The following is a 22,327-nucleotide window of genomic DNA, read 5'->3' as shown; positions in this document are numbered from 1 at the left end:
TGGAAGGAGCACGTTTGGGAGTGCGCAGCATGGCGGATGGAGCACGTTTGGGAGTGCGCAGCATGGCGGATGGACCACGTTTGGGAGTGCGCAGCATGGCGGATGGAGCACGTTTGGGAGTGCGCAGCATGGCGGATGGAGCACGTGTGGGAGTGCGCAGCATGGCGGATGGAGCACGTTTGGGAGTGCGCAGCATGGGGGATGGACCACGTTTGGGAGTGCGCAGCATGGCGGATGGAGCACGTTTGGGAGTGCGCAGCATGGGAGATGGAGCACGATGGGGGGTGCGCAGCATAGGGGATGGAGCACGATGGGGAGTGCGCTGCATGGGGGATGGAGCACGATGGGGAGTGCGGAGTATGGCGGATGGAGCACGTTTGGGAGTGCGCAGCATGGTGGATGGAGCACGTTTGGGAGTGCGCAGCATGGCGGATGGAGCACGTTTGGGAGTGTGCAGCATGGGAGATGGAGCACGATGGGGGGTGCGCAGCATAGGGGATGGAGCACGATGGGGAGTGCGTTGCATGGGGGATGGAGCACGTTTGGGAGTGCGCAGCATGGCGGATGGACCACGTTTGGGAGTGCGCAGCATGGCGGATGGACCACATTTGGGAGTGCGCAGCATGGCGGATGGAGCACGTTTGGGAGTGCGCAGCATGGCGGATGGAGCACGATGGGGAGTGCGGAGTATGGCGGATGGAGCACGTTTGGGAGTGCGCAGCATGGCGGATGGACCACGTTTGGGAGTGCGCAGCATGGCGGATGGAGCACGTTTGGGAGTGCGCAGCATGGGAGATGGAGCACGATGGGGGGTGCGCAGCATAGGGGATGGAGCACGATGGGGAGTGCGCTGCATGGGGGATGGAGCACGATGGGGAGTGCGGAGTATGGCGGATGGAGCACGTTTGGGAGTGCGCAGCATGGCGGATGGAGCACGTTTGGGAGTGCGCAGCATGGCGGATGGAGCACGTTTGGGAGTGCGCAGCATGGGAGATGGAGCACGATGGGGGGTGCGCAGCATAGGGGATGGAGCACGATGGGGAGTGCGCTGCATGGGGGATAGAGCACGATGGGGAGTGTGCTGCATGGGGGATGGAGCACGATGGGAAGTGCACACCTCCCCCCAACACACACACACACGCGCGCGCACTGCACAACACACCACACACACACACTGGGAACCACAAACAACTGCCCTACACAGACACCCACACACACAGACAACGCTGCACACACACAGATACGCACATACCGCACAACACACACATTGCACAAAACATACCTCCCCCCAAAACACACCACACACACACAAACCGCGCAACACACACACAACGCTACAGACACACAGCACTCCACAAACGACACAACACACATACAACACCGCTCTCACCCCCCGCCACACCCAGACAACACCCAGAACATGTACAGCGCCCTACACAAACACTTGGTAACTACACACAACAACATCTATATATATATATATATATATATATATATATATATATATATATATATATATAACAAAAATCATACATGAACTACACAATACGTAAATTCTAGAATACCCGATGCGTAGAATCGGGCCACCTTCTAGTCAAATATATAAAGCTGAATGTGTGTGTGTGTGTGTGTATGTCCGGGATTGGCATCTGCACCGTCGCAGCTACAGCCACAAAATTTTGCACACTCACACGTCTGGACCCAGAGAGCGTCATAGGCTATGTTTTGAGGAGAAATTTTAACCCCGCGCTTTACAGTTATTCATCAAAAAACCTGCCTCCATTAAAGCGAATGGAGCTGGGAGCCACAGTGCAGCCAGAACTTCAGAAGAATGCGCAGCCACGCCCTTATATGGAATGTTGGCGTGTCACAATGCAGCCAGGGAAAGAGACAGACACAGACAGGGAAAGAACGAAAAGGTCTTCAGCTCACCTGCTGCCCGGACTGCTCTGCCTTGCGGGTGCCTGGGATCCCACGGTCTATCCTGACCGGTAGCAAAGATGTGGAAGGAGGGGGGGAGAGGGAGTGATCCAGCACGAGTCCTCCTTGGTTTAAAACATATATATTAATGAGAATAAATCGGGGCTTAAAATTTACATCCAATTAGTAGGAGAATAACATAAATTATATCCACCATCATATTCCTCACTCCCCCCCCCCCCTTCCAACCCCCCCTCCCCCATCCCTTGCATTTCCCTCCCCCACCCAAGTCCCTACATATAACTAGCAAAAGATTTGGTATTTTTCTATATATTATATATTTTCTCTTCATATGTTTATATGCTTATATATTTATGTACATGATTTCCCAACCTGCAGTTTTGGATTTTTATGTTTATAGCTGAATGCGGATTTTTTGAATATAGCGATGTTTACCGAACATATGTTTACTATAAATTGTTGTTTCAATAGAACAGAACCAGAGAATCTTCAGATACTCATTTGCTCCTTTCTTATCATCTCTTTCTCTCCGTTCTACTTTTTCTACTTTTTCTGTTGCAATTAGCACATTTTCTCACACATTTTTCACCCCTCCCTTTTCCTCACTTAATGAGTCAGTCTATTTTAGTAGCTACTTGGGATTCATGAGACACTTATGACTAAGGACTAGTTGGTTTTATTGTCAGTCCGAAACGCGTAAAGCCCTCATGTAATTGTGCCTTTACTATTCTAGCTATTTTTCGGTCTTCACTATATGTTTTTAAGATTTTTCAAATAAAGACTCGAATGTTTTAAACCAAGGAGGACTCGTGCTGGATCACTCCCTCTCCCCCCTCCTTCCACAGACAGGGAAAGAGGCAGACACAGACAGGGTAAGAAACAGACATAGACAGGGTAAGAGACAGACACAAAGAGACAGACACAGACAGAGACAGACTGACAGGGAAACAGACAGACAGGGAAAGATAGGGAAAGAGAGACAGGTTAAGAGACAGACACACAGGTAAAGAGACAGACAAAGAGACAGAGACAGACACAGGGAAAAAGACAGACAGGGAAAGAGACAGACAAAGACAGGTAAAGAGACAGACAAAGAGACAGACACAGGGAAAGAGACAGAGGGAAAGAGACAGACAGGGAAAGAGAGGGAAAGAGACAGACAGGGAAAGAGAGGGAAAGAGAGAGACATAGGGAAAGAGAAAGAGGGAAAGAGACAGACAGGGAAAGAGAGGGAAAGAGGCAGACAGGGAAAGAGACAGACAGGGACAGTGACAGAGATAGATAGACAGACAGGGAAAGAGATTGAGACAGACGGAGAAAGAGACAGACAGTCAGAGACAGACAGGGAAAGAGAAAGACAGACAAAGAGATAGAGAGACAGAGAGATATATACAGAGGGGGAGACAGACATTATAATTGCATTTATATCTATTTGTTTTGTGGTTTCTATTTTGTTAACAGCAGTTATTAACCCGGGCGAAGCCGGGTAGTACAGCTAGTCTAATATATAAAGCTGAGTGTATGTATGTGTGTATGTCCACTAAAGGAATCCGCACCGTCGCATTTACAATCACGAAATTTTGCACAGACGCTCCATGTGACTCAGGGAATGTCATAGACTATGTTTTGATGGGAAAATTTAATTAAAGTTACTCTCCAAAAAACATGCATCCATTAAACTGAATGGAGGTGGGAGCTATAGGTTATTAATAGCAACTGTCAGTGGTTGCTATAGGAACAAAATAAACTGTTAGTATAAGAAGCTTATGTGTGAGGTAATACGATGTCAGTGGTGAGACAGATAGAGAGAGACAGAAAAAGACAGAGACAGACGGGGAAAGAGACAGAGAGATAGAGACAGACAGAGACAGCCGTGGAAAAAGACAGTCGCACAAAGAGACAGCCGGGCAAAGAGACAGCCGGGCAAAGAGACAGACCAGGCAAAGAGACAGACCAGGGAAAGAGACAGACCGGGGAAGAGACAGACCTGGAAAGAGACAGACGGGGTAAGAGACAGACGGGGTAAGAGACAGACGGGGTAAGAGACAGCCCTGGAAAGAGACAGCCCTGGAAAGAGACAACCCTGGAAAGAGACAACCCTGGAAAGAGACAGACGGGCAAAGAGACAGCCTTGGAAAGAGACAGACGGGGAAAGACAGACAGGGAAAGAGAGAGAAAGACACACACATAGAGACAGACACAGAGATAGAGACAGACAGACACAGAGATGGAGACAGATAGACTGATACAAATACAGAGATAGAAACAGACATACAGAGACATAGACACAGACAGACAATGTAAGAGACAGACAGACAGAGAGACAGACAGCGACACACATACAGAGACTGGGAGAGAGACAGTTACTATCTCGGGCAACGCCCGGGTACTACAGCTAGTAGTGTTATATAAGTGAATAAAATAAATAAGAGGGAGAAGAGGGAGGTGAGCAGTTAACTGCTGTATAGAATTCAATGTGCTGGAGATAGTTAGGTGGGATGTTAAGAGTATACCCCTATCCCGGAATGAAACTATTGTGCACTCTCAGATGCTAAGGACCATGTTATTTCATATGTAGAAAGAGAGTTGTTCTAAGTGGAAAAGATAACAAAAACATTCTGAGAAGATACTCTCTCTGACAACTGAAATAGTTGGGACATTAGTTTGTTTCCAATTTGATGGTATTAAAAGTTTAGTAACAAAGAATGTATGAATAAGAATATATCTTGATTTGGCGGGAAGAAGGTCTGATTCCAGACCAATATCTCTAAGCTGATCATATGCGTCTTTCCATAAATCTGTAAGTAATGGACAATCCCATAATAAATGGTAGAGATTCCCTTTAAGTCCGCATTTTCTCCAACAAAGATCAGATTGATCTGTTAAAGCCTTGTGGAGAATAACAGGAGAAAAGTACCATCTGACCAATGTTTTATAATACGCCTCATGTAAGTTTACATTTATTGAAGTCGCATAGGAATTTTCATTGCTTTCTGCCATTTATCTATGGTAAAATGTACATTAAGCTCTTTTTCCCAACTTATAATGAATGTTTGTTTAAATAATGTTGTATCGTCATTTAAAAGTGAATAAATATGTTTGCTGCTCCATACAGAGTTATTTAAATCTGTATTTTGAAGTCTTCAATTCCGTTATGGTTTAATAACATGAAATATCTGGCTCTATGTTATTCTAACAGGTGGCGCTTTGGCACATGCCTTTTTTCCAAGACGAGGAGAAGCTCACTTTGACAGTGCTGAGCATTGGTCATTGAATGGAAAGGGCAGGAATCTGTTTGTTGTTTTGGCTCATGAAATTGGACACACACTTGGACTCCAACACTCACCTTTCAAGAATGCCCTTATGTCTCCATATTACAAGAAGTTAGGCAAAGAATATGTCCTAAATTTTGATGATATTTTGGCTATCCAAACACTCTATGGTAAATCCTTACTGTTATTGTTTTATTAACAGGTTTCTGGTAACATATAGTATATATCTGATTAAACCTAAATGACTTTTTACATGGCCAATTGTGAATTGGTGCTTTTATTAAAGGGAACCAACAATGTGGGTCGGGTCTTGCTAACTATTCCGCCCCTGTCTACCTGCCTGGCCTTTCTCCCCTTATCCCCATCAGAGACATTAATTCCAGCACAGGTAGGCAGACAGGGGTGGGAATAGATAGCAAGACCCGATCCACATATTTCCTTCCTGTTACACCTGTCAATCAAGTAGCAGTGCATTTCTGGAACTTTACTTGCACATATTTCTGAAGTAAAACCTCCGATCTCAGAAGAAAAGCTATGCTTACATTCAGCATCCTAGCGCCTGTATAGCACTGGCTTTACTCTATATATGAAAATCCTGCTGCTTGGTTCCCTTTAACCTTCGTTCGGCTGAATAGGTACAATTGTAACTATTCCATTTTAAAATTGCAATAATTTTTTTTTTTCGAAAAGCCGTAGAGGGCTGAAATTTCGTGACATCTCAGCAGTTTTGGTCCAGAATATATTGGCCAAATTTCAATAAAATATCTTCACCCCCTTCCGAGATAAGGGGTTGAGAAATTTTGGCAAAATTATGCAGCCTGACGAAGGTTAAGTCCTCTCAAATGGGTCATTGCAAACTTTATGGGAATGCCTAACACTAACACTTCTCAGGAGAGTCATACCAGACCCCGGGCGTCTGCGTCGCTCCCATGTCCTCCTGCGATCTTCTGCAGGCACTCCCTCCATGTAAGCTGCACACCGTACTCCCCTGCTTCTGGCCAACACTCACACATCAGATCGCACACACCCACACATACACTCACAAGATGCAGTGATACCGATTGCTTCTGGCTGCCAGAGAATCCTGAGACGCAGTTCAGCATGAAGACCTGTGGGTGGAACGCATAGAGGACCTGCGGGTAGACCACCACAGGTCCTCGTGCTCCACTGCGCTGTGTCTCAGGTCCTTATGCCGGCCAGAAACAATCGATATTACTGGATGTGGTGTGTGGGAGTGCGATCTGATGTGTGTGGGTGTGCGATCTGATGTGTGTGGGTGTGCGATCTGATGTGTGTGGGTGTGCGATCTGATGTGTGTGGGTGTGCGATCTGATGCGTGTGGGTGTGCGATCTGATGTGTGTGGGTATGCGATCTGATGTGTGTGGTTATGCAATCTGATGTGTGTGGGTATGCTATCTGATGCGTGTGGGTGTGCGATCTGATGCATGTGGGTGTGCAATCTGATGCGTGTGGGTGTGCAATCTGATGTGTGAGGGTGTGCGATCTGATGTGTGTGGGTGTGCGATCTGATACATGTGGGTGTGCAATCTGATGTGTGTGATGTATGTGGGTGTGTGATCTGATGTGCTTGGGGGTGCGATCTGATGTGTGTGCGATCTGATGTGCTTGGGTGTGCAATCTGATGTGTGTGGGTGTGCGATCTGATGTGCTTGGGTGTGCGATCTGATGTGCTTGGGTGTGCGTTCTGATGTGCTTGGGTGTGCGATCTGATGTGTGCGCGATCTGATGTGCTTGGGTGTGCGATCTGATGTGGATGTGGGTTCCACTGCAGGTCCTTCCATTTGGCATCTGGTGAGTATGATTGCGGGGTCTTCTGTCTTCTCTCTTTTGGGGGTGTCTACTCTCTATAATGAAGTGTCCTGCAGTATTTTTTAACTTTTTTAGCTGCATGGACACTTCATTATTAAACTGAGACTAGGTCTTATTTTCGGGATAGGGCTTATGTATAAAGTTTCCTCTGAAAATGCTGAAAACTCCTGCTACAGCTTATTTTCGGGGTAGGGATTATTTTTGGGGAAACACAGTAGTTGTATATGTTCATTGGTACAATAAACATTAGTCTGTAAAATATGTAATAAACTGTTACAGCATTCATAATGAGTGATAAATATAATACAGCATGAATAAAAAATAATAAGTGAATAGGACGTATGTAACGATACAACAATATTAGGACACAAAATAGGAATGTCTGTTTTAATAGTTAAAAAAATACAAATGTTAGAAATGATATGAAGAAGGATCAATGGGGCTTGTCCCTCTTTTTGAGGAGGAGAATGGTTACTGTCTAATAATCCTCTCTCTGTGCTCTGTATGAAAGCGCTCATTGTCTGACTACCTCATCTTTACCACATACACCAGCTATGTTCTTTTATAGAGAACTTTTGTAGTTTAATTTTTTGTTTCAGAGCGGAATTGTCCTTCTCTGTCCGATCATTGTTTTTGTCATTCCTATTAGTCAGGAATTATTGTATTAAAATAAAAAACAACAACAAATAAAAACAGTGGCAAACTTTATAAATCAATAATAAAAAGTGAGCAAAAAACCTTTTTTTTTTCCTTTCAAATTCCTTAAAAAAAATCCACCAGAAAATCTCTATATGCCTCTTGCAGAAGAAACCTCATGCACCTCTATAGGAGCCTTATTATGGGATAATGGAGTAGTAAAAAGACTGTGTACATAGTTTATAGTTAATCTTAAATGTCCCAGAATGGAGAACAAAAAAAAAAGTCTGCTGGACTGACGAGAATTTTTTTTATCCCCTTTCATTGCCCTGTGCCCATTAAAATGAGCTTTTCTAGTAAAGGACAGCCACTTTAAGGAACAAACATTCAGCAATATAAATGAGGTAGCTAAGACTGTGTACACCATGTTAAAATGAAAATCTGGTTTGCATTTTAGTGACCATGTTATGATATTGAATGTGCCGTATGTATGTAATTGCTGTGATGTCTGCCGGCTTCTATAGTATTGGGAAGTGCCTCTGATTATTATTTCTTTTTTTTACACAGGGGCTCCCTCTAGTGGCAAACTTGTGCAACGCCCTGGGAAAGATTTTTCCATGTTTGAAGACTGGAGTGCGGAGAACAATATAGAAAGAACTAAAAGGAAGAGTTATTATTGTCAATCAATGTTTGATGCCATAACTTGGGGTAAGCACTGAACCGTACATAAGATTTATGTCAATTTACACCTAATTTCGATTCTTAAATGACACGATCAACATTAGTGGATTAAAACAACCAAAAGGTTGCAGTTAACCCCTTAACAACCGGAGGCTGTACTGGTACGTCCTAAACCATCAAGGTGTAATCATCTGTGGCTGCTGCGGGCAGCCGGAGGTGATTCCTGCACAGATTTGAACAGCAGACATGTGTGCCTTGCAGGCGCAGGTGGATCCCCGATCCACCCACGCCTCTTAATCTCTTAAATCACGATGTCAAAATGTGACAGAGCGATTTAAATCTCCGCCGCGATAAACATGCACTCACCCGCAGCCATTGGAAAACATGATCACGTGGAGCCGATGGTAGCACAGGGTCACGTTGCACTTTTTTTGCAATTGTTCCACTCTTGGAATTTTTTGGGCCATTTTCCAGAACACTATATGGTAAAATGTATGGTTTCATTTAAAAGTACAACTCATCCTGCAAAAAGCAAGCCCTCATATGGCAAGATTGACAGAAAAATACAAAAACTTACGACTCTTGGAAGAAGGGTAGCAAAAAATCGCGAAAAATGGAAAATCAGCCAGGGGTGAAGAGGTTAAAAAAGATTAAAACAAAAATTGATTCTAGACCAAAACTGATAAACCCTATGCAGCTTTTCCATACAAATAGAATAGTATTTTTGGCCAGATTTTCCAGTTAGTGCAGCACTATGTTTTTTGGCTACATTGCTGCGTGCCTGGAAACATTTCACTTAATGGTTCGGCTTTGTTGCAAAATTACCTAGTAAAAATATTAATCAAATACATTTTGAAAATTCTTTTTATTTCTGCATTAAAAATATTTTGTAAACAGATTTATTACAATTATATGAACTAAGACCTTTTTCATTAAAGCTACCTTACTGTACTGTTGGAACAGGCAATTGTACTTTTGGAACAATGTGAATTTTTATTGTCTGCAATGTAATCCAGTATTCTTTAGGGTTGGTTTAATAAATGTAATTGTGAAAGTATTGTGACTAATAAAAAATACAAATATCCTATACAAAAGGTATCCTACGTCATCATCCGGTTCATATACTCTTCTACACAGATTTGAAGCAAACATTGTACATCTTCAAAGGTCGCAGTTATTGGACGATGTCCCCAGATGGAAATGTCTCCGAGCCACAGCTCACACAGCAAAGGTGGAAAAAGTTACCGGCATTTATTGAAGCTGCAGCAGTGTCAGGATCAGATGGAAAATTCTACTTCTTCAAAGGTTAAAAAAACAACTTGTAATGTTTCTTTTGGAAAATTTTGGTTGATAGAGAAGGGCCTTTCATATTCTCCCAGCTAATGAAAAAGCATATTTACCTCCTAGAGCTAGACTTTCCGCTCTCCATGCTGTGTCTGTTATGTGATGTGACATAAACACAAAAACTGCAGTCGATCAGCATCTGCTGATTGCCCACAATGGTCACTGATATTGGTTAGTAAGATTAAAAATAATCTGTCAGCAGAGTTTTGCTATGTAAGCAGAGGTTGACAGGCTGCAAGTTTAAAACATAGAATTCAGAGATGCTTGTCTTGTCAAGGTCTGATCTGTTGTTTTCCTGGAATGTGTGTTTAAGTAGCAGGACACCGCAGGATTCATCATTGTTTGAACTACAATGTCACAGGCATGGCATGCTGCCTCCTCTGATTGACACCTCACTGTCAATGCATAATCTCTATTGAGAGCCTAGTGTGGGCGGGACTGCTGTCTCAGCTCTGCTCATGGCTAAATCTAAAAATTCTGATTGTGTCAGAACAACTGCAACCAGTAATCTAAGTGACACATTGTTGGATTCAGGGTCTCTGCCTACAACTTGCTGCTCTCAGATGAGGTAGCAAAAGTCTGATGACAGATTCCCTTTAAGGCTGGAATCACACTTGTGAGTGTAAAATTGGTCCGATTCTCATGCCAGAAAGTCGGACGATTTTGTCTCACATTTCATCAGTGTGCTGTCAGTGTGCTGTCAGTGTGCAATCAGTTTTTACCCTCAGCAGCTGCTATTCATGTACTGTTATGTACAGGAGCATTTACAGTGTTCTCTGCTACTTGCTAGAAATCTATTGAGAAAGCGGATGTCACTAGGATGGTGTATGTGCCGTCCGTGTGACATCCTTTTTTTTCACGCACCCATAGACTTGCATTGAAGAGACTCGCGCGAGAAACTCACCCAAATGCAGCATGCTGCGATTTTTTTTCTCAGTCCGATTTGGAGTGAGTAAAAAATAACAGATCGGAGCTGCCTCATTGATTAACATTTGTCCGAGTGCAATGCGAGATTTTCTCACATAGCACTCGTGCGAGTTAATCACAAGTGTGACTCCAGCCTAAGGTAGTAGTGGACAATACCATCAAGCACAAAGCACTTGATTTTATTTCACAGTGCCCCCACCCCACTTAAAAAAAAAAGTGAACTATATTATTAAATTTAAACATGTGCTTATGTCAATGATTAAAAAGATTTTCAAGTAAAAGGGTCATGGCTAAAATGAAATCCTAAAATACATTCACGTGCATCATTTTTTTTGTCACAAAATAAGTGTACATTATTCCAGTCAGAAGGGTACATTAATTTGAGAAGTGCTTTCATGCCACTTGAGCCCTTTTGATAATATTGGATTTTGTACACCATCTTCACTGCCTTGTGAATCTTGTGAATTGATACATCTTTGGACAGTATTGATAAATGTCAGTCCATGTTTAGTGGCTTTGTGACTATTTAAAGGGAACCTGTCAGGTGCAATATACACCCAGGACCACGAGCAGTTCTGGATGCATACTGCTAATCCCTGCCTAACTGTCCCTGTATACACTAGCATAGATAAAGATCTTTAGAAAAAGTATTTCTAAAGATTCTTTATAATATGCTAAAGAGGACAGCGACTAGTTGCAAGAGCCTTAGTTCCCTTGGCTAGTCGCCCCCTTTTGCATGTTAGTACACCCACAGAGGCATGCTAACATGCTAATGAATGCGCCATCGCTGGTTTTCAGTTCAGTGCGAATGATCAGAACGTCCTTTGACTTCCTGTCATGTGAGCTACACCAGTTTGAAGCCGGGACACGTACACCCAGCTTCATAGAGCGCATGACTGGAAGTCCAGGACTTCTGATCATGCGCACTGAGTTGAAATAAAGCGTCTGCTGTGGTGGCAGCAGAGAGCGGTGAGACCGACTATACCTCTGACGCTGCACATTTGTGACGCCCTGGCCTATCAGGTTGTCACAGGGTATTGTGCAATCTGCCCTTCTGTGCAATATCCACCTCCTCCTTGGTTACGGGTCCCTAACCAATGGTGTTGCCAAAACCAACTAATCAAAATCCTAGGAACACTCTGCACCACACCCACCAGTGGACGGCCTGAATGGAATAGGGTCGCCCACTTGGGGGGTTGGTTAAGGGGAGGTCAGGAGTGTCAGGAGTAGGCCAGTGTAGTGTTGGAAGTGAAGGAGAGAGGAGGTCAGGAGCTGGGTTCCTTGGAGGTACTAGGTAGCAGACGTTGGTCTGGGCGTGGTAGGAGCTGGACCCCCGGTTGCAGGGGATCGTGACAAGGGGCACGGTATTGTCGTGGAGGACAGTCGGCGGTCTTGTACCATCACCGGGCTGGGATCAGGGCACGATGGGGTACGTGGACCCTAGGTCATTGAGTAGCTTCAGGCAGCCTGACAATTTACCCAACGAGAACGGAGCCTTCAAGATCCGCTCTCCACCCACTCCAAAATCTGGGTACTAGCGCAACGAGGGGGATGGGACTTTCCACACATACGGTCCAGGAAATCCCAAGCGTGAAACCTAAGAGCAAGCTCCCTCAGTTAGCCATACTGGGGACCGGGACCCAACTAGCTTCAAGCTACAGGGGCCAACTAAGAAGAGAACAAGGTGCCAAGGGAAAGGTCACAGATCAACAGGCATCACCAGCAGGAATGGGACCCAAATGTGCTCCCCTCAGCGGCAGCAGTGTTCAGAACTTTGGTTTACTAAGTTGTCGGTGTCAGTGTTATTGGACTGAGTGAGTACCCAAGTGACCCTTACTTCCCCAACGGCACATCCCTGTCACCATCACCGAGTCCCGGGGCATCCCCCCTACCCATGGAGGGGTTAAACACCTGGCTGCCCCCTCTATCACCACCGGGTACTCCCCAGCTACAGCGGTGATACTCCACCTTACCACACACCACGGGTGGCGTCACGAACTGTAAATACACTGTCCCCTGTAAATATCCCCTTAATTCGAGTGGCTGCATGACCCCAGGGTCCGGACGCCCCCTCGAGCCACCACGGATTCGGATCCGAGCAGCCCGGCTGCTGACGTGGGGGCGGCACACATTCATTAGCATATTAGCACGCCCACAGGGGCATGCTTAGATGCTAAGGGAGCAGACTAGCCAAGGGAACTAATGCCCTTATGACTAGTCGATGGCCTCATTAGCATATAATGAAGGATTTTTATAAATACTTTTTCTAAAGATCTCTTTATCTATGCTAGTGTATAGAGGGATGGCTAGGCAGGGATTAGCAATATGCACCCAGAACTGCTCGTGGTTCTGAGTGCATATTGCACCTGACAGGTTCCCTTTGTTCTAGCTTGGCTTAATTACTGAACCTCCACACCTTCCGCAGAAGAAACAGACTAAATACATAGATGTAAAATCCATTGCTGCCCAGGACTTGGACACACAAGGCATAAGCCACACACAGACCAAAGGGTGAGACACTTGTGTGACAAACATGAAACTGTCATGGGAACCAATCCTAATTAGCAACTCTACTTGTCCTAAGAATAGGAGGTCTTTGTTGTGGTCATCAGGAATTAATAACCAGGGTCTATTGCCTCTAGCATGAAATTAGCTCAATTGGCTGCATGTTTTCTGAACTGCGAAATAAATAGATTGTACAGTATATGTATTATTACATGGATTTCAAGTCAACCCCTTTATTACCCAGCATGCCACGGCCATCAGGGCCACTGGATGAGCCGGGTAAAGTGCCTGGAAATGGCACTAAGAAACAATGCGCCATTTCCAGGGGTGGTTGCGGGCTGCAGTTTTTAGTGTGGGGGCCCAGAACGCTTGGGCCTTACCACGCTGAAAATCCCAGTCCCCAGCTGCCTGGTTTTACCTATCTGGCAATCAAAATACAGCGGGAGCGACTGTTTTTTTTTAAATTTATTTATTAAATAATTTATAAAAAATAATAGGCTTCCTGTATTTTGATTGCAAGCCAAGGTAAAGCCAGGCAGATGGGGGTTGATGTCTGTAGCCGTCCGCTATATCTGCGCTGAGAATCAAAAATACTGCGGCGCGCTACATCATTTTTTTTAATAATTTATTTGTGTACAACTTTATATTGTGTACTTACAGTATATATATATGATTTTTCTGTTTATAGGTATATTTTTGAGTAAACTGTAAATTGTATTTTATTCTATAAACTACCATTTTCAGAAAATAAACACAAAATTATTTGCTTGGAAATTCGGAGAAATTGTCAGTAGTTCATAGAATAAAAGAACAAATTACTGTTTACTCATAAATATATCTATAAAGAGAAAAATCAGAAAAAATGAAATTTTTATGTATGTATATATATAAATATATATATATATATTTTTATGTATGTATATATATAAATATATATATATATATATATGTATATATGCAGTAAAGACCAAAAGTTTGGACACACCTTCTCATTCGAAGAGTTTTCTTTATTTTCATGACTCTTAAAATTATAGATTCACATTGAAGGCATTAAAACTATGAATTAACACATGTGGAATAAAATGCTTAACAAAAAGGTGTGAAATAACTGAAAATATGTCTTATATTCTAGGTTCTTCAAAGTAGCCACCTATTGCTTTGATTACTGCTTTGCACACTCTTGGCATTCTCTTGATGAGCTTCAAGTGATAGTCACCGGCAATGGTCTTCCAACAGTCTTGAAGGAGTTCCCAGAGATGCTTAGCACTAGTTGGCTCTTTTGCCTTCACTCTGCGGTCCAGCTCACCCCAAACCATCTTGATTGGGTTCTGGTGACTGTGGAGGCCAGGTCATCTGGCGTAGCACCCCATCACTCTCCTTCTTAGTCAAATAGCCCTTCCACAGCCTGGAGGTGTGTTTGGGGTCATTGTCCTGTTGAAAAATAAATGATGGTCCAACTAAACGCAAACTGGATGGAACAGCATGCCGCTGCAAGATGCTGTGGTAGCCATGCTGGTTCAGTATGCCTTCAATTTTGAATAAATCAACAGTGTCACCGGCAAAGCACCCCCACACCATCACACCTCCTCCTCCATGCTTCACGGTGGGAACCAGGCAGGTAGAATCCATCCGTTCACCTTTTCTGCGTTGCACAAAGAGACGGTGGTTTGATCCAAAGATCTCAAATTTGGACTCATCAGACCAAAGCGCAGATTTCTACTTGTCCATTCCTTGTGTTCTTTAGCCCAAACAAGTCTCTTCTGCTTGTTGCCTGTCCTTAGCAGTGGTTTCCTAGCAGCTATTTTACCATGAAGGCCTGCTGCACAAAGTGTCCTCTTAGCAGTTGTTCTAGAGATGTGTCTGCTGCTATAACTCTGTGTGGCATTCACATGGTCTCTAATCTGAGCTGCTGTTAACCTGTGATTTCTGAGGCTGGTAACTTGGATAAACTTATCCTCCGCAGCAGAGGTGACTCTTGGTCTTCCTTTCCTGGGGCGGTCCTCATGTGAGCCAGTTTCTTTGTAGCACTTGATGGTTTTTGCCACTGCACTTGGGGACACTTTCAAAGTTTTCCCAATTTTTCGGACTGACTGACCTTTATTTTTTAAAGTAATGATGGCCACTCGTTTTTCTTTACTTAGCTGCTTTTTTCTTGCCATAATACAAATTCTAACAGTCTATTCAGTAGGACTATCAGCTGTGTATCCACCAGACTTCTGCACAACACAACTGATGGTCCCAACCCCATTTATAAGGCAAGAAATCTTACTTATTAAACTTGACAGGGCACACCTGTGAAGTGAAAACCATTGCCGGTGACTACCTCTTGAAGCTAATCAAGAGAATGCCAAGAGTGTGTAAAGCAGTAATCAAAGCAAAAGGTGGCTACTTTGAAGAATCTAGAATATAAGACATATTTTCAGTTGTCTCACACTTTTTTGTTAAGTATTTTATTTCACATGTGTTAATTCATAGTTTTGACGCCTCCAATGTGAACCTACAATTTTCAGAGTCATGAAAATAAAGAAAACTCTTTGAATGAGAGGGTGTGTCCAAACTTTTGGTCTGTACTGCATGTGTATATATATATAAATATATATACATATATATATATATATATTAAAAAATTAAAAATAAAAAAAATGACGTAGCGCTCCGCTGTATGTATTTTTTGATTCTCTGCGCAGATAAGGCGGATGGCTATGGGCTGCTACCCCCATTTGCCTAGCGTTACCTTGGCTGGCAATCAAAATACAGGAAGCCCATTCATTATTTTTTCAATTATTTAGAAAATAATTAAAAAAAAAATGTGTGCGCTCCCACTGTATTTTGATCGCCAGCCAGGTAAAACCAGGCAGTTGGGGCCTGGGATTCTCTGCAGCCACCCCTGGAGATGGCGCATTGTTTCTTAGCGCCATTTCCAGGCGCTTTACCCGGTTTGTCCAGCGGCCCTGATGGTGGTGGCATGCTGGGTAATAAAGGGGTTAATACCAACTTTGTATTCTCAGATGGTACTAAACCTGAAATTCATGGTGTCACGCCAATTTAGACTTGGCCATCATGAATTTCTAGTAAACAGTAAAAAAAAAAAAGAAAATAACACATAGAATTTTTTTTATTAGAAATAAAACAAAAAAAAACATTTAGAGACTCCATCTTTATTATAAAAAAAAATATCCTTAGCCCGACGTACTCCACAGGTAGAGCATTTTCAGCTCTGCTTCATTACTCTGAACAGACAGTGTCTATACAGAGTGAGGAGCAGATAGAGCCATGTCTGTGCTGTTCTTACCTGTTTCCTTTAAAACGTTTAATGATGATATCCACTATTATTTAATTATTGTTATTCAATGTCTCATATTATACAGTGTGTCCACCCATATCCTGTCCACCGCCATTAACTTGAGAATGGCGGCAGCTATAGGAATAAAAGTGGTGTCTAGTAAAGTATTCATGCACTATGCAATGAAACCACCTATAGAACCACCTGGTGGAAAACAACGGAGTTAGCATTTTTATCTCGAAAACAGAATGAGATAGATAAAAAAGTGAATTACAAAAATGTAGGGCATCATCAATTCAATACGAATCGACACCTTGCATACAGAAATGCTATGATTAGAACGTGTAAAACTCACAAGGCTGCGGACGTGAAGCGATACCTCATGGAGACCTTCCTACAAGTCATTGGGTATGGTGGCTGCGTGGAGTGGCCTCCACGCTCACCTGACCTGACCCCATTGGACTTCTTTCTGTGAGGTCACATCAAACAGCAGGTGTATGCGACCCCTTCACCAACATTGCAGGACCTACGACAATGTGTTAGAGATGCTTGTGCAAACGTGTCACCTACCATATTGCACAACGTTCAGCAAAATACAGTATGCTGTCCAGAGTCCAGATGTGCATTGCAGCTGATGATGGCCACTTTGAGCATCAAAGTTAAATGAGCGCCATATGCGTGACCAGCATTCAATGTTTTGGGGAAGTCATGGGTTTCATATCATAGCATTTCTCTATGCAAGGTGTCAATTCGTATTGAATTGATGATGCCCTACAACTTTGTAATTCACTTTTTTTCTCTATCTCGTTCCGTTTTTGGATAAAAATGCTAACTCCGTTGTTTTCCACCAGGTGGCACTATAGGTGATTTCATTGCGTAGTGCATGGATACTTTACTATACCTAGACACCACTTCTATGCCTATAGCTGCCCTCGTTCTCAAGTTAATAGCGGTGGACAGGATATGGGTGGACACACTGTATATATGTTCATGCTTGTCCTTTGCTGCCATCTACTGGTTAGTCCCTTCTGTTACCCTGGTTCCTTTTAGTCCAGCCTGTGGGAGTGTTTTCAGCCCTCCATGTGACCTCACATCCTGCCTCAATCTTAGTTTCAGTTTTAGTCAGTGCATTTTTGAGGAGCACATATATTTCTCGTTTGGGCTTCAGAAAGCAAAGTTTTTGACCAGTAGCTGCTCTAGGAGAATTATCACAAGACTACCACAGTTAAAGCCACTTGAGAACTGTACTGCTGCACGTTTTTGTTCATGGAGGAAAAAATAAACCACCGTTGCTTCACCTTAGCATGTATACATTTGAATCCATCAATCCTGGAACGCTCTGGTCATGTCTGCCTCACCTAGTGGAAACGAAGGTAAGGCTCCTCACACCTCTACCCAACTACCTGCCTTCAATCGCCTCTAAGTGGGGACAGAACAATGTCAGCTCTGCTTCATCGAGAAGCAGGCTGTCAATGAGGGTATGATTCCACTTGCGTCTCGCATTGCATCACCTCGCACGGCCTGACGCTCTCAGGACAAGTGCGCCTCAGCTAAATGGAAATACATGCAGCTGACCCGCGGCTGTCGGGAGAGTGTGCGCCGTGCTGGGCGATGCAACACTTGCACAGTGACAGTCAAAGTGCAGTTAACAGGACATTCGATGACATCATAGCCATGTGACTAGTCTGTAAGCCAATGTCTATACCAGTGATGGCTAACCTGTGGCACTCCAGCTGTTGCAAAACTACAATTCCCATCATGTCTTCACAGCCAAAGCTTTTGCTTTGAATGGCCAGGCATGATGGGAATTGTAGTTTTGCAACAGCTGGAGTGCCACAGGTTCGCCATCACTGGTCTATACAACATTCACACCAGACTGGTCACATGGCTATGATGTCATGGAAGGTCCTTTAGTCAGTGCTGGTTACCAGGCGGCACAGCAATGATCGAATGCGGAACAGAAGCGGCTTAGAGACAGAGTCTGCAGGACGCGTCGCGGGACCTGTAAGTATAATGACAATGTTTATTATTAACTATATTCTTTATTTTACAGCCCCCCCCCACATCCCTTAACTGTAAAGCCCGAGTTTGGTGTTTTGACGCAAGTTTGCGTTATCTCAGAACCTGAACTCGATCTTTACAAAACGTTCGGGCGAGGCTCCCGATCCCGAAGATCAGGGGGTTCACCCATCACTAGAGATGAGTGAACCTTCAGTTTTGAGGCTCGGGGTTTGGGCTCAGAAAATGACGTGAAAATCCCTGTGGGGAGTATCATGCTGTGTCGGTGTCTGAGTGATACGCAGAATTGTGCGAGCTGTGGGATGTGTGTGATCACCTCGAATTTGACTTACATTCTGCGTTTTAAGATTTTTTGTTCACGGACAAACAAAAAAAAAAAAAAAGCCCTGCCCAATCACCTCTTGAAGTGTTTTGGTTTTAGCCCACAGCAAAACACTTCTGGAGGTGGGTGGGAAGTGTTTTTTTTTTTTTATTTTTTTATTTCTCTGTAAATAAAACATCTTAGAACAAAGAATGTAAGTCAAATATGAGCCTTTCGCACACATCCAACAGCTCGCACAGTGCTGCGTATCACTCAGACACCAGCACAGCATGATACTCACAAGGGTGATTTTCACGTCATTTTCGGAGCCCAAACCCCGAGCCTCAAAGCTGCAGGTGTGCTCATCTCTACATATTGGCTAATGTTACTGTTCATAAGTCGACCATAAGGCAACAACAGTCTGTATGGAAGTCTATTGGAATAATGTTGGGTGGACCAATAAGACCAATTAGAGCTTTTGCGTTTAAATGAGAAGCATTATGTTTGTAGAATGAAAAAACAGCTAAAAAATGTCATACCATCTGTGAAACACAGTAGTGTTGTATCATGGTTATGGCCTGTTTTACTGCTTGTTGGCCAGGACTGCTTGATGGAACAAAGAATTCTGAATTCATAATAAAGTCTAAAGGAAAATGACAGGACAACTGTGCTCATGGGTCATGCATCAATAAAGAACACCAAGAATTCAATTTGTTCTACAAAAGAATGGATAAAGCAGAATAAAGTTAAAGTTTTTGAAAACCCATCAACACAACAGTTGAAGCTGTTTTGTAGGGAGGAATAGGCTAAAATTTCTCCAAGCCAATGTTTAGGACTACTCAACAATTACCGGAAAGATTTAGATGCAGTTATTGTTGCACAAAGAGGTCACACCACATACTGAAAGAAAAGGTTCGCATACTGTTGGCACTCATAGATATGTAGAGAAACAAAAACGCCGGTCTAATGGAGCGCTATAACTGAATAAAGGAAACCAGGGGATGTTTTTTGTAGATTGTCAAAAAAACAAACCTTTTATTAATGGTCCCTTATAGCCACAACACGTTTCAAAAGCAATGCTGTCTTCCTCAGGCTTCTCATTGCGCCCCCTATTTTTCACTTACTCATAGATATGTGACAGTTTATAATTTTCATCAATTAAAAATGACAAAGTGTAATATTTTTTATTCATTTGTTTATCTGCTTTGTAATTTGAAGACTTTTTTTTTGAAAATCTGATGTAGTTTTAGGTCAAATTTATGCAGAAATATGGAGTCTTGAAGGGTTCACAAACTTTCTAGCACCATGGTATATAATAGTATTTGCGTATGTGACAATTTGTTCCTCCATGTGTCTGGTCCCTTGCTCTTCATAGTTTTTTTGTTAACCATATGTAATAAAGCACAATCAATATTAGCTACTGGTGTCTAATAGTTCTGTAACCTATTATAGTTTTTTCATTCTCAAGTTATTACATGGAGTGCCAATTACTGTACAATATGAACATATATTAATGTAGGTCTATGATTTTATTTGTCTTGTTTTCCAGGTGGTAGATGTTGGCGATATAAAGGATCTAGACTAGACGCTGACTTTCCTTATAAGTGCAGTGATCAGGGACTTCCCCGCCACCCTGACACGGCTCTATATTTTCATCCGCTTGGACATTTGGTCATTTTCAAAGGGGACAAGTACTATGTTTTTAATGAAAAATCACTGACAGTGGAGCCATATTACCCACGAAGTCTTCAAGACTGGAAAGGCATCCCTCACAACATCAATGCAGCACTAAATCATCCAAATGGTTCAATCTACTTTTTCAGAGGTGAAACCTACTGGACATTTGACCAAGACAGCCTTAAAGTCACTGCTTCTGGGAAGTGGAAGCAAGACTTATCTTGGCTTGGCTGCCAAAATTGTTGATGCATAATATGTAATTAATGCTAATAATAAATTCACAAAGACTCTGTAATGTATATAGACCATTTCCAATTGACTATCTGCATAAAATTCACAATAAAAGAAAGGTGATAGTCTTTTCTAAAAAAAAAAAAAGTTTTTATTTACCGTATTTTTCGGACTATAAGACTCACCGGACTATAAGACGCACCCTTGTTTTAGAGGAGGAAAAAATAGAAAAAAAAATAAAATTAAAGTAAAAGAATGTGGTGATGACACACTGTTATTTTACTGCTGACAGTGTTACTGAGGTAATAATATCCCCAAAGTCTGCCCTCATATCCTCCATTATGGGTACCTTCCAGGTATATATGACCCCCATCGTGGAATATGTATGTTCCCCACCATTGTATGTGTGATCCTCCAATATGGTGTGTGTGTGTGTGTGTGTGTGTGTGTGTATGTGTGTCTGTGTATAGTTATATTGTGTGTGTGTGTGTGTTTGTGTGTGTATATAGAGTTATATACTGTGTGTGTGTATGTATATATATATATATATATATATATATGTATATAGAGTTATATAGTGTGTGTGTGTATATATAGAGTTATATACTGTGTGTGTGTGTGTTTGTGTATATAGTTATATAGTGTGTATGTGTGTGTGTGTTATATAGTGTGTGTGTGTGTGTGTGTTATATAGTATGTGTGTGTGTGTGTGTGTGTGTGTGTAAATATATATATATATATATATATATATATATATATATATATATATATATATTTATACATATATACATATATATATGATCCAATCCCATCCAGGTGTACAGTAATGCCTTTGTATATTATTGTCTTACTTTTACTGATGTGATGCTCACCATGCTTCAGTTTGGTCCTGGCATTACAAACAAAGTCTCCCATATCTCAAGGGCCTGCAGTGACGTAATGAGGGGGCAGGGCACTGTGCTGTTCTGTGCTGCTCTGGCCCACCCCTCTGCATTACATCACTGTAGGTCCTTGTCAGCTACGGGAGATTGTTTCTAGTGCATAGACCGGAGCAAAGTGACAGCAATTTGAGCCCTCAGCACAGAGACTGCGGCTGTGCTGTGAAGGTATGCCGTGTGCTCTGGCCCGGACACTGCAGTGATGTGCAGTTCCTCCGGGCCAGACATGTCTACAGCGGCTCCCTGCTCCTGCCTCCTTCACAGCGGACACACAGTCTCTCCAGCCGCTGCAGGAAGCCGGCGTCTGGAGCTCCCACGTGTGACCGCTGTTTACATTAAACAAGTATTCATTAGCTGCTCCTCACACCCGCTGACTGCAGAGAGAGGTGGGCGGGGAGCAGCTAATGAATATTCGTTTACTTTAAGCAGTGGGCACACGTGGTTTCGGCATCCTGCAGCAGCGACCCTCCCTGCCTCCTGTGATCCCACTGCATAGCACTGACTCCCCACAGCTCCCTACCCCGCAGCTTCAGACCATAAGACGCATCCCACACTTTCCTCCCAAATTTGGAGGAAAAAAGTGCGTCTTATGGTCCGAAAAATATGGTACTAGTTAACACTTTTACTGTTGACCTCCTAATGAAAACCCTGGGGCTTCCTCTACAGTCACTCCGGAAAGACAAATCATGATAAAATTTGCTCTTAAAAGTCCCCTTTCTGATAAAGGAGCAATTGAGAGAA

The 22,327-nt window shown here is 43.0% G+C and overlaps 1 protein-coding gene across 1 annotated transcript in view; it reads left to right on the top strand.

Annotated features, from left to right (window-relative positions):
• MMP28 (matrix metallopeptidase 28) overlaps positions 1–21,367 on the top strand; it is a 129,711-nt gene extending 108,344 nt beyond the window's left edge. Inside the window, exons 5-8 of the mRNA XM_075334186.1 lie at positions 5,141–5,383; positions 8,248–8,388; positions 9,499–9,666; positions 20,290–21,367. Coding sequence (XP_075190301.1) covers positions 5,141–5,383; positions 8,248–8,388; positions 9,499–9,666; positions 20,290–20,663 — 926 coding nt within the window. The 3' untranslated portion in view covers positions 20,664–21,367. The remainder of the gene's footprint in view (positions 1–5,140; positions 5,384–8,247; positions 8,389–9,498; positions 9,667–20,289) is intronic.
• The last annotated feature ends 960 nt before the right edge of the window (positions 21,368–22,327 follow it).

The sequence above is a fragment of the Anomaloglossus baeobatrachus genome, chromosome 2 (assembly GCF_048569485.1).
Source record: "Anomaloglossus baeobatrachus isolate aAnoBae1 chromosome 2, aAnoBae1.hap1, whole genome shotgun sequence".
NCBI lineage: Eukaryota > Metazoa > Chordata > Amphibia > Anura > Aromobatidae > Anomaloglossus > Anomaloglossus baeobatrachus.
This window is presented reverse-complemented; position numbering and strand designations above follow the sequence as displayed.